Source organism: Quercus robur, chromosome 8, assembly GCF_932294415.1.
Source record: "Quercus robur chromosome 8, dhQueRobu3.1, whole genome shotgun sequence".
In the NCBI taxonomy this organism is placed as follows: Eukaryota; Viridiplantae; Streptophyta; class Magnoliopsida; order Fagales; family Fagaceae; genus Quercus; species Quercus robur.
Window position 1 is genome coordinate 17,819,292 of NC_065541.1, and position 13,680 is coordinate 17,832,971.

Here is a 13,680-nt window from a genome sequence, read left to right on the forward strand (position 1 = left end):
ATTATTCTGAAATATCATCATTTTGCTGCTCATAAACACTTCTCCATCTCTTTCTCTATTTCTCTTGCAATACCTCACTTCTTAGAAAGCAACATAGCCAATGTTATAACACAAAAAACAACTCCAACAGCAGCTTTTACTACACTAAACCTTCATATCATTTTATCTCATACTTCCATGCATCTTACAAATACATTCCTCACAAAATACCCATACATACTTCTCATATATCTTTAAACAACATGTCTCACTAAGTATATATATAAGATCCATGTCCAGCAAAGTTTCTACATATAATTCTTATACATATTACAAACACCATATCTCACAAAATATATATATTTCTCACCATCTCCACACATCTTAAAACATTTCAAACACTCTTCCAATAACACATTACAAAAACCCTTTCTCATGGAAGACATATGTTTATAATGCTAAAAGCCCTTCTTATGAAAGACAAAAATTTATAGTACTAAAAGTCATTCTTATGGAAGGCAACATCACTCATATTTGACTAAAAAACTAAAAAAGCATTACATGGGGAAAATCATTTAAGTGCATGATTAAGGGGACAAACTTAACCAATCGATGCACACGGCTGGACATGCTCTCTCCCTCCAGTTGCACCCATTTTTCCCTTTTAAACATGAAGTCACCATAAAAGGATTCACTTCATCATGCTGCTGAAATGTTAAGTCCATTGGTGTCATATGGCCAGAGCTGCAAAATATGAAGATAAGTCATTATATTTTATCCTCAAATTTATATTATTAAATATATTTTATTCATTATCATTTTACCGCTAGATGCAAGCTATTTTAATATCATCTCACTATTTAATGAACATGATCTCACTAATACTTCATTAATGAGCATACATATTAATAAATCGATCTACCACCGTTGCACATATATTATTTGGACATAAACCACCCTTGGACACATATTATTTGGACATGAACTACCATTGGACATATATTATTTGGACATGGACCATTGCTAGATATACCTTATTATGTTGAACATGAACCATGAACCGCAACTAGACATGGACATTACTTAATATACATAATAATAACGTATCAAATCACCATTTAATCAAAGCTATCATGCTAAGCATATTATTTATTTATTTCAACTATTATCATGATTCTAAGACTTTGGGTTTCATCTACTTTGTAGGCTTAAAAATACACCGGAAGCCATTGGTCTATGTGGCCCAATGTCCAGTTCCGGATTGAACTCCCTAAAACAAATCCGGGCTTAGCAAAGCCACACCTCCAATGAAAGACACGTGGCTACGCGCAAAAACCACCCCCGACAAATATCAACTCATCATCTTTGAGAAGATCAAAACCATGTCATCTTTGAGCAACTAAAATGATACTCAACCCTAAAACACTTTTATTGATACAACACAATCTTAAAAGCACTCACAGTAGTGAAGCTAAATAACTATATAGCTATTTCAGTTTCACCAAAATACAAAAATGACTCTACAACAGTGGAGGTATAGCTAAAAATTTTAGCTTCAGAGCTACAGTACACAGCTATTTTTGGCTGCGTACTGTAGCTTGAAGCTTTAAAAAAATAAATAAATAAAAATAAAAATTACACTTCTCTCTCTTCTCTCATTAAACAAACATTTCTTATTTTCTTTCTCTCTCTCTCCGGCTTCTCTTCTTTCTTCTTTCTTCCTCAATTTTTTTCTCTTACTTCTATATTTCTTCGTCTCCAATTGAAACATTTTGTATAGTATAATTCTCAATTTCATTAGTCTTTGAGAGAAACCCAATTTTCTCTCCAACCAAACACAAACAAAATCAAAGAAACCAAAAAAGAAGAAGCAAAACCGGGATCCGAAATGGTGGATCCGATTCCAGCACAAGCGCAACCGAGATCCGCGAGGGACTTCTTCTCATACTCGCGGGACTCTCACCCGCTATGGTTCAAGCCCTCACTTTTCCTCTCCCCGAACTTCGACTCCAAATCCTACATTTCGGAGCTCCGCACCTTCGTCCCCTTTGACACGCTCCAATCCGAGCTCGAGTCGCACCACGGCGCGCTCAACCACGAGCTTATTGACCTCATGAACTGCGACTACGCCAACTTCATCAACCTCAACACCAAGCTCATCGACGTCGACGCCTCCGTCATGCGAATGCTGGTGTTTTTTTTTTTTTTTTGTGGATGTTTTTATTATTATTTCAATGAGTTATTTGTATTATTTTAATCAAATAGCTAAAAATATAGGTCCCTTGTTGCGGGGTGTGAAGAGATAAAATAGAAAAAGTGACTTTTGTAGGTGTTAAATAGCTATATTTTTTGCTCCACTACTATGGATACTCTAACATATTTGATTCTAGTATTTGTCAACACATGTATGAACCCTAATACTTTGGAACATCTTCCAATACTAGATACATGTCATGGTATTGCTTTGTTTCCATTCCAATAGTTTTTCATATTTTTTATCCAAAATAGCACTATTATTTTTTGAAATCCCTATCTCTAGACTCTAGTATCGCTTCTCTTGCCACTATTTGTTTCCATTTCAGTCTTTCAAATTTATTATCCAAATTAGCACAATTATTTTTTGAAATCCCATCTCTAGTATCACTTCTCTTGCCACAACAAACAACTTGCTCTTATATCATAATGCATATGGCTAATGCACTCTGCCAAAGTACCTGGTCTTGTCTTGATTTGTCAATAAAACTGAGTATTTCCCCACTTGTATGATGTATCTAAACTTAGCAAATGGATTCAAGCCGAGTTAATCAAGTTACAGACCGAATCAAGCTTAGGTCTCAAATGGGTCGTTCTAAACGGGTGGCGAGCAACTTGTGTCATTTGCGTTACGAGTTGACCCATATTTTTTCACATGCAGATACAAATAATAATATTGTCTTTGACTTCCTTTCAATACAAATAAGAAAACAAATAACTAAAAATTAAAGTTAAATAATACATAAATTCTTAATTTTACAAAATTCATAGTTCCTTACTAATATCATCACCATTAGGGCAAAGTATGGAACCTGCCCAACCTGATAACCCACTCGACCCGATCAGAACCAAAGGGCTTTAGGCGGGTTAGGTGAACTCTCAGGTCAGGTTCAGGTCTTGCTCTCTTATATTTTTTATTTTCGAGTTAAACTCGGGTTTAACCCAACCCGCTCAATCCTAGTTTTTTTGAAATTATATATTTTTATTTCCAATTATAAATAATATTCCTATTATAAATTTCATTTTTTTCAATTTAAAACTTGACCTAATCTACTCATTTAAGACTCTATCATCTTTTATACTTTCCATACTTTATTTTCAATTCAAATTTTAAATAAACCTTAAAAAGAAATCTCTTGACATCAATGACCCAACTTATTTGAAAAAATATTTAATCACTTATTAAAAACTTTCCCAATAGAAATGTCAACTTAAATTTGAATTTAAAAACTTAATTCTAATGGAAAGATTTTATCTATAGTCTCCTCATTAAAGCCTCTGCAATTTTCAAATTGACAACTTAGGGACTTTTGCAGATTTGGTAAGTTTGATCAGACTGCATAAAAAAAATCTGAAGCTTTTTGCCACGATGGGCTGGATGGTGTGGACGAGAAGGAACAAACTCAGAACTAGGGAATCTGCTCTACAAGCACAGAAAATTCCAGAAGCTGCGAGGCTATTCTTAGCCGAGTTTCAACAGAAGTTCACTCGCGTGGGTGATAGACCAACTCGGGCTCGGGTAAAATGGAAACCTCCTGATGATGCTTCCTTTAAGACAAATTTTGATGGGCAGTATTTGCTGAGACAAATGAAGCCAACATTGGGGTAGTGATAAGGAATGAAATGGGAAAGGTATTGGGAGCCTTATCAGAAAAACTTGCCCTCCCAGCCTCGGTGGAATTACTTGAAACCTTGGCTGCTAGGAGAGCCACTTTGTTTGTGGTCAAATTGGGACTTCATGATTCCATCTTTAAGGGTGACTCGGAAGTTGTTATGCAAGCTCTCTCCCAGGGGTTTCCCTTCTTTCTCCCACAAGTCACTATGGGTCCATTTGGATACAGTTTATTTTTACTGAAATTGAAAACTGAAACTGAAAACACTTTAGTGAAATAATTTTTAAATGTGTAAATAGTGCTGTGAGACCCATTTTTAATGAAAAAGTTGCTGAAAAGTGTAATTTGTGAGACCCGTGAACAGTGCACGGATGCACTGTTCACAATTGACTTGTCAACAATTGCAAGTTGAAAAAAAAATACATAAATAAAAATAAAAAAGAGAAAACGCGTGAAACGCAAAACGCAGCCGTAGACATAGAATCCAAATACATACTATATTAAAGACATCCTATCCTTATCAAAAAAAAAAAAAAAGACATCCTATCTATTTTGGGTTCCCTCAAAACTCACTCTCTCTCATGTAAGGCGACAGGGCAATTTTGTAGCCCATGTTCTAGCTAGGAGAGCAAAACAATCGAATCTTTTGTTAGTTTGGATGGAGTGTGTTCCTCCAGACATTTCTTTTCTTGTAACTGCTGATTTTCCATCCATTTAAAAGACTGATTGCTGTTGTTCCTAAAAAAAAAAAAAATTAATTAATTAATTAATTCAACATTGACTAACCCGATTATATTTGGAAATACAATATGAATTTACCAATTTCCTTGTTATGAATTTTCACCACATTGAATTTAAATTGAACATTAAGAACGAAAATCATGCATTGGAATGAAATAATGTGTTTAGACTTTTTTGATATTATTGACAATACATTATATAAATAGAATTGTCACATTTGGAAATGGCGTGACATGATAAATATTAGATTTAACTATAATTAGTTTAGACTTTTTGATATTATTGCAAGTTATATATTGGTGATACATTACATAAATAGATTTATCACATTTGGAAATAGCATGACATAATAGATATTAAATTTAACTATAATTAATCAGTTTAGACTAACTATATTAAATTTCGCTTTGATCAATATTAAATAGATTTTGATTAATACCCTACCCAAATGATGATACTAATTTTAAAATTTTAAAAATTAAAATATATAAAAATAAAATTAAGAAGAAGAGAATGAGACCCACCTCGAGACCTGATTCACTTGTTTAGTAACCGATCCAACCCGGGTAATTCAGGCCTCGAGTTGGGACTCATTCTCTTCTTCTTTTTTCTTCTTTTTTTTTTAATTTTTTAATTTTTAAAATTAGTATCATCATTTGGGTCAGATATTAATCAAAATCTGTTTAATATTGATCAAAGTGAAATTTAATATAGTTAGCCTAAACTAATTAATTATAGTTAAATTTAATATCTATCATGTCATGCTATTTCCAAATGTGACAAATCTATTTAAAAATACAACTTTAAAAAAAATATATAAAATACAGCATCTCATCGAGATAAAATACTAAGGGTCCGTTTGGATACAGCTGAAAACTGAAAACTGAAACTGAAAACTGAAAAACACTGTAGCAAAATAATTTTTAAATGTGTAAATAGTATCGTGGGATCCATTTTTAATATTTTTTTCTGAATAAAGTGATTGTGGGTCCCATGAACAGTGCTCAAACAGTGCACAAACAGTAAAAATTGTCTCCCGCACAGTACATGAACAGTATTTTACTGTTCATTCGCGAAAAAAAAAAAAAAAAAAAAATTCTTAAACGCAGACGTGCGTTTGGGAAGCGCAAAACGCGCTACCCAAACGCACTCTAAATGTGCTTGTGAAATTGTGAAGAATTAATATATTGTACTAACCCATTTGAATTTAATAGGGGGGAATCGTTTTTAAAACAGGTCAGTCAACCCATTTTTATCCAGGTCCAAAATTTTCAGATGGGTCGAATATTTTTATTTTGGTTCAAATCCAATTTTTCGAGGTCTCCTTGTATTTTTTTTTTTTTTTTTTTTTAGGGAAAAGACAAATATATTAATAAACACGAGGGAGAGTACACAGTAAAAACCCAGAGCATAACCTTGAGTGGATAGTGATTTACCAATCATGTGTCTCTTTTTTGCATGATGCTTTTACATATCTTAGCCCGCGCAGAAGCCACCTGTTGAAGCTCAATAAATGACTTACTAAACCTACCAATCAAAGCGTAAACATTAGTAAGGTTTCGGTCACAGATAGATGTTTGCCCTCATGAGCAACCTAATTTCTATGAATCCACATGGTCCATAAAGCTGTCAACAAAGTCATAATTAGTAAATAAATAAGTTCAGTGGAAGCAGGGATTCCAAGAGCTATTCTGTCGGCAAAAGATTTAAATCAGGAAAAAGTTTTACTCCAAATTGATTTGGAGTTTTCCTTTAACCTACGGAAAAATATAAGGTGATTCAGATGCATGCATCCTTCTATTCACATGAAGGTGGGTCTCATATTTGCCCTCATGAACAACCTAATTTCTATGAATCCACATGGTCGATAAAGCTGTCAACAAAGTCATCATTAGTAAATGAATAAGTTCAATGGAAGCAGGGATTCCAAGATCTATTCTATCGGCAAAAGATTTAAATCAGGAAAAAGTTTTACTCCAAATTGATTTGGAGTTTTCCTTTAACCCACGGAAAAATATAAGGTGTTTCAGATGCATGCATCCTCCCACTCACATGAAAGTGGGTCTCATATTTGTGGGACCCACTCTCATGTGAGTGTGAAGATGCATACATTTAAAACACCTAATACCATCTCCTAACCCACAAGATAGTGAATGAAGAAATCATTCATATGTAATTTTAGTTACAAAATTTTTTTAACGAGTAATGTAACTTATTTTAATAATATAGACATTGATAGTTTTATAAATCGCAAAGGCATTTGTTATGAGGGATAAATCTGATACTAAACAGGTTGATCTGGACAAGGGGCAAACACTCTAGATGGAGGATTTTGAGAGGCAGAGCATCATGGAGGATTTTCCAAGCGAATAAAATAAATGTTAAAAAAGGCATTTGCAGCTTCCACAGCGTCCCCAAACCTCCTTAGTAATAGGGAAATTGTATTTTCTCCCCCACATTTCTTCTCTCAAGACTTAATCCCTTGCTGTTCCATTTGTTGAATAAGGAATATCAAGGGAACCAAGCCTACATTTTTGCCTTAAGGCTTGAGGAACAATGAGCATCAAGCTTAATAGCGAACCAAGTCCTTATGACTTGGCGTTGTTGCTCAAATCTTCGCTCAATGTGTAGAAAGCTATGAAATATTCACGATGATCTATAATTCAAGAGGTGAAAGGGCTAAAAAATTGGTCATTCAAAACGCCCGAAGTGTTCCTCACGACCATGAAATTTATGGAAAAAATCTAAAAAATTTGTACTTTGAAGAAGACCCATCCAAATAAAAATCAACTTTATGAACCTACTGCCCATCAGAATTCCTTAATCTTGGCTCAATGAGTTCACCCTCTCTTAAAAATTACTATGGTTTTTGAGTGGAGTTATAGTGTGCCTTTATATTAAAAGTCATTTTCTTCTCCCTTATGTGTGTATGTGTGTGTTTGTTTCTAAAAAAAAAATCCTTAATCAAAATTTGGGGAGTGGGGATAGTAACTTGGCATATGCTAAGTGATATTTAAGGGGAAATGTAAAGAGATTAAAAGATTAGAAGTAGTTATAAGAAGTAAAAAACTTAAACACATTGTTTTGAGAAATAGTTACATGGTAAAATAAATAAATAATAATAATAATAGTGTTTTAAATTTTAAATAAAATAAAATAAAAAACAATAAAAATAAATAAATAAATAAACCTCTCATATTATGGAGTGCTTACATGGAGAAACAAAAAACAAAACAAAATAAACTTGCTCTTCTATCCGTAAAAGGAGGACTATTCCTAACCACAAATCATCAAATTACCCTTTAAATAGCCTAAGAGTTGTTTGACTTGGTCACTTAGGAGTAGACTTAACCCTTTTGAGGTAGGATAACTTAGGAATTTCACTCATTTGAATAATACTTTGATAAAGACTACTCTCAAGGTCTTCTACATTTGATAATTACTTATCATCTTTGATCAATGCAAGTAAGTGCTTGGTATTCATTTACATTTATTGACTTGTATTTAATTATTTATATATATATATATATATATATATATATATTTTTTTTTTTTTTGTTATTTGAACACAACAAGAGACATAAAAAAATAAAAAATAAATAAATAAAAGAAAAAATATATACTATATGATAGGGGGTCACTCTGTCTAAGATCCTCAAGGGCAAAAAGATTTTTGAAGGGCTTCCAGTTATTAAAATCTTGAATGAGACAGATACCCATTTGTTGCTTAAGCCCATTTTAATCAGAATAGCCTCAAGGAAATTCCGACCCATTCCCTTGTGCTCATATCTAAAAGTTTAAATACCCCCAAAAAAAAGCCCCTTTTCCTTTCTTCTTATCTCTCAAGAAGTCAAAAATCACATGCAATAGAGACCAATTAAAAGCAATAAAAGATTTGTTTAAAACTTTGAAGAGATTACCTGAGTGGAAGAATGTTTGGACCATGAAAGCCGCCTCCGTGAAGAAATGGTCATAGAAGATGGCTGCGATTCCATCTGGGCCAATAGCCTTTGTAGGACCCGTTTGACAGACTACTTCAAACAAGATGGTCTAGCAAGCAAGGACATTCCTCTATTCTTCTGTCAGCCGTTGAACAATGCTCTCCACTTGAAGAAAATCTCCAAAGATACCAGAGAAATATTGCAAAAAATCTTCGCTCAATTTGCTCTTTAAGTCATCGATCCACTGCCCATCTTCCCCTAAGTTAAATAATTCTATTTGCTGGCTGCTCGCTAACTAGAGTTTAGAAATATCTCGCGTGCAGTCTGCATAAACAAGTTGCTACTTAAGGACATCCTGTTCACACTGCAAATTCTCCTGAATACATTCTATTTCGGCCTTCTTTTCAGTAATTTTCATTTCCTAGTGACCCAAATACTTCTTTATTCCAACTCTGACCTTAGCTCTAAACTGGTAGACCACATGTATTGGCATGTCATGCATTGTAGTTAGCAAGGCAATGTAATACCAAGCCTACGTCTTCCTTTTCCTTGTCATGAGCAATTATGGTTTTCTAGGGTTTGTGACAACTTTGTGTGTGTGCGCGTGTGGGGCATGCAGGCGCCAACAGCTAACTCAGTTGCCAGAAAGAATATTAGAATTTTCAATTCTACCAAATTTTAACTGGTTTAAGGATATCACTATTCCAAATTTTGAGCCTAAAGGATATAAAGAATATGGAACACAATCTGGAACTTCAATCTGACCCTCCAAACATTTGACCCGCCCAAAAAATTGTCTATGCCTAATCTTTTTCAGCCCCATTTTGACTCAGGCGCACATCAACCCTTCGACCTAGTACCAACATTTCTTAAAACAGAAAAGTTAGAAAATAACAAGCTAATTATTATAACAAAATAGGCTCCATCACAATGCAGTGACATTTTTTTTTTTCTTAAAGCATAAGTTCATAACAAAAATCCACAAAGACTTCAACAGCCATACAAATATCATTCACAAATCTTCTCAAAGTTCATACATGCGAGAATCTTTTGACAAAAGGTACAGACAGAGAAACCACTCTACAATCTGCCTTTGTAGCAAAGGTTTCAGCAACCAAGAACATTCACGAACTTCTCAGTGTGTCAACTAATGCCAGTTGAATCAGATGCCTTCATGCTATCTGCAACACAAAAGTAGGCTGAGATGCAAACAAGGATCAACAGGACAAAAGAGCAGCTAGCACATTCAGAAAAATAAGCAACAAAACAAAAGGTTGCAATGTTTATGCTTCACGTCCATGATATTAGTTATTTATAAGTGCAGAAGGCATGCAGAGAGTAAGAAACACAATTATATAAACCAGCTCTGACCAAAAAAAGAAAATGAAATTACAAAGAAGACAATCTTTGCTGAAAAGAATAATGAATGACAAACAGATAAGAGTTTAGGTGCCTACATTCATACCTGCGGTAGAGAAAATCACCCCATGACTTGAAGTTCCTTCTAAGCATCTGACTCAAAGTAAGCAACATACATGTTAGTGATACAAGTAATAAATGGGAAGTTCAAAATAGAAAACCAAGCTGGCTAACTATTCCAGGGTTCAACCATCTTAGTGCACCCAGTTTTAAAGTATACTTTATTGAATTAAAGAATCACTTGTAAGAAAAAGATACATAAATCTATGGCTGCAGCATTACAAAGTTTCAGAGACGCACAAAAAACACTAAAAAGTCAGTTTGACAGTATATCTCTGAAGGGTGTCACAGTAAAATTTTCAAGTGTTACATGTAGTAGTATGGACATTGTTAAATGCATAATGCAAATAACTAGCCCAATGTGACACTATATAAATCCTCACTGTGAACCACAATAGCGATAATAGCCCAATCTTTATGCATTAGTAATGAAAAGAAGCTATACAATCTTCATAGAATCTTTATTTGGATAATGGGAAAATCACAATTAAACAAAGCTTGGTTTAAATCTTAACTAAGGTAAACATTTAGGCATTTTCCCAATTCTGTTCCTTTTATCATTATCGTTATAATAGTTCATCACAATATTTGTAATTGGTCAAAAGAGGGATATACTTAATAGGTTTATATACTAAATCAGCTATACTAATAAATCAGAGAATTTAATACAGAAGCAAGCAGCTGCATTGACAAAAATTGGCCTTGCCATAAACTAATGAACAAAACAATTCAGTCTCGCTAGTGATGCTACTAAGCTTCATAAAATCATAAATAAACAATTATATAAAAATCATTTCCCAGAACTCTACAAACTATGCCTAATTGAAACTTAACCCATATTTTCACAAATCTGAAGGTGGTCAAAACTTGCTGCACACTGAACTATGGAATCATGACAAGCAGTGCAAACCCAAGGAAAAGACGCCACCGATAAAGAATTCTAATAACAAAGACATCTATACTATACACCTAATAGTATATAAAAAAATCATTAAAGTGAAAAACCAGAAGCCTAATAAAGGATGGTAAAAACCCACAAATCTCCAAGGATTCCCATAATTTAACAAGAATGAACATGCCAAAAAAAAAAAAAAAACCAAATCAATATCGAAACTAGAAATTCCAAAGTTCTCAAAGATCTATTTGTTGTGCTGCTCACAAGAAGTTGAATTAAACTTAGCCATCCCCATTACCCGCAGCGACTACTCCTCCTCCATACCTGATGCAAAAGTCTCCAGGTCACGAAATAAAAAATTATTATTAGGTAGCTCAACAGATCCCCAAAATTACAAAAACCAAACTTATCAAGCAATACACAGCCTATTAACCACGAACACAAATTGGCTGTGAATTTGGTTGTACTAATTTTTTTTTTTTTTTGTAAAAAAAAAAAAAGGCACAAGCTCACTAGCCTGAAACCTAGTTTTATGCATCAGATATTTTTAGAATGTTTTCAGTTGTTAATATGATAATATCTAACAAATTACTAAACTTAATGTTCATGATTCACGATGTGGACCACAAACATCATCATGTACCTTAATCCGTAATTCTTGGATAAGTAAATTTACCTATAAAATAAAATAAAATAAAAAATTGAAGGCCAAATATAACATACGTTGGATCTACCCAACACTGAAAGAAGGGATTACTAAAAAAAAACTATTCGCTCTAAATGGCAACCTTTGCCACAATATGAACTCTCACTCAGTTTGGTTCAATCATCAATCACACAAAAATAGTATCAGCTTGGTTTAAGCATCAAAACCAATCCATCACCAATCACAAAGTTCCATTCAATCAATTCACATCAAAGCCATAAATAAATAAAAACTCTTCAAACTCACACACAGATATGAAACAATAACCAAAATTTCCACTCAATCAATCACATGATCTGAATAAAGAAATGGCAGTTCAAGTAATTGATTAACCTTTCTCATGGACAGCTTCAATGGGGACAGTCTTGATCACAGCCTCACCGTCCTCCTCCCCTTCCTTGACGGAGAGGACAGCTTCGGCGACGGCGTCCTTATCTTCGGGATAGCGGACGACGACGACGGGACAGACGCAGTGGTGGACGCAGTAATCGCTGACGCTGCCGAGCCTGCCGTCGTCGTTGCCGCGGCGAACGGCGCCGAATCCCCGGCTTCCCATGATGACAGCACTGAGTCCGAGCCTCTCGACCTCGAGGCAAAGCCTCTCCTTCATGTCGTGATCCTTCACGATGTGGATCTTGTAGGGGATCTGCGCCTCCTTGAGCGGCCTCGCCAGATCGGCGGATTTGGAAGCGGTGAAGGCGTCGAAATCGTCCTCCAACTTCTTCTGATTGTTGGAGGAAGAAGACGACGTGGTGGTGGTGGTGGCGGTGGCGGTTACTTCATCGGGGTGGCGGTCGAAGTCGGAAGGGGAAATGGAGAGGTCGATGGAGCCCCAGTCGGCGCCGAAGAGGACGGAGGTGGGGCTGACGTGGAGGAGGATGACGGCGTCACCGGGTCGGAGGTAGTGGTGGACGGCCCAGCGTACAGCGTAAGCAGACTCGTCGGAGAGATCGACGGCGACGCCGATCTTGCGGCGGGCACCGGCGGTAGGGGTGGGAGTGGCCCCCACGCCGGAGGAATGGTGGCGTGGAGAAGCAGGGTGGTGGATTCTGATGGCTGGGAGCTGAGGGTCGGATTCTAATGAGGAGTCTTGTTGTTGGTGTTGGTGATGCATTTGGAAAAGGTGAACGAGAGAGGTTTCTACTTCTTTCTAGAGTGTTGTATTGTATTGTTCTTCGAAGTGGGTAGTGAGAAAGGTAGCTTCCTTGTTTTTTTGCGAATGTTATGGGAGTGAAGTACTGTGATATGGAAATGGATGTATTTATTGATGTTGAGACTTGAGACTTGGATAGCGTTTGAATGGGCTGTGTTTATGTGCATGGGATTTGGGAACTTAGATTGGGATGGATGGATGGGTGGGTGGGTTGATTGTGCTTCACGGCCCACAATAGAATATTTTATTTATCTTGGTTATTCTCACGGTTGCAGCTATAGACCTAAATTTAGGTCTATGAAGTGGGTTTCAGTTAGTTCAACTGATAAAATAAATATAAATTCTTATGAAATTGAAGGGCAAGAGTCAGGATTTAAGTTTTTAGAAGAAATTTCACACACATATACACTTAGATAGATTTGGCTTATCTTCAGTACTTTTTTATTTGGACATCTCATATTGTTTTAAATATACAATGGCAAATGATAATAGGTTTTAATCTTTACCTTTTTATTTAGTTAGTGTGTGATGTGGTAGTTTTTCATTAAAATAAAAAGGAAATTCCAATTTAAAAGGTACTGGAGGTAAGTCAAACCCCACTTAGATTATGCTAGAATAGATTTCTATACCATATAAAAAAATTGATTTTATTTATTTCTCAAAAATTAAATATTAGGTCATACACTCATATAAAGAAAAACACATAAAACCATTGAATTTCTTAATTGAATATTTATCATTCATTAATAGTTACCCTGAAAATACTTATTAAACAAGACCTTTCTTCAAATTGTTCATTAACAAAAAAACAAAAAAAAAAAAACAAAAAAATGTTGTAAGAAAACAAAAAAGAAAAGCAAATAAGGAGCTAAGGACATTGAACAAAAAAAAAAAGTAAAAAAACTTGTATTTTTTGAATG

The 13,680-nt window shown here is 34.9% G+C and overlaps 1 protein-coding gene across 8 annotated transcripts; it reads right to left on the reverse strand.

Annotated features, from left to right (window-relative positions):
- Positions 1 to 9,448: 9,448 nt before the first annotated feature.
- LOC126694847 (universal stress protein PHOS32-like) lies at positions 9,449 to 12,861 on the reverse strand. Of its 8 annotated transcripts, none has more exons than XR_007645904.1 (4): positions 11,941 to 12,861; positions 11,166 to 11,238; positions 9,993 to 10,039; positions 9,449 to 9,708 (listed from the first exon to the last, which is right to left on the reverse strand). XR_007645904.1 is itself a non-coding variant. In XM_050391364.1 (3 exons), the coding sequence occupies exons 1-2, from the start codon at positions 12,719 to 12,721 to the stop codon at positions 10,032 to 10,034; spliced, it is 789 nt and encodes a 262-aa protein (XP_050247321.1). In that variant the 5' UTR covers positions 12,722 to 12,859; the 3' UTR covers positions 9,449 to 9,726; positions 9,993 to 10,031. The 8 variants fall into 8 exon arrangements, 3 of the variants coding, with proteins under 3 accessions (XP_050247321.1, XP_050247320.1, XP_050247319.1); XR_007645906.1 differs by having other exon boundaries at positions 9,449 to 9,726; XR_007645905.1 differs by having other exon boundaries at positions 9,985 to 10,039.
- Between the last annotated feature and the right edge of the window lie 819 nt (positions 12,862 to 13,680).

Excerpts from the sequence above, each read along its gene's own strand:
- LOC126694847 (XM_050391364.1), bottom strand. The coding sequence starts at position 12,721 with ATGCATCACCAACACCAACAACAAGACTCCTCATTAGAATCCGACCCT.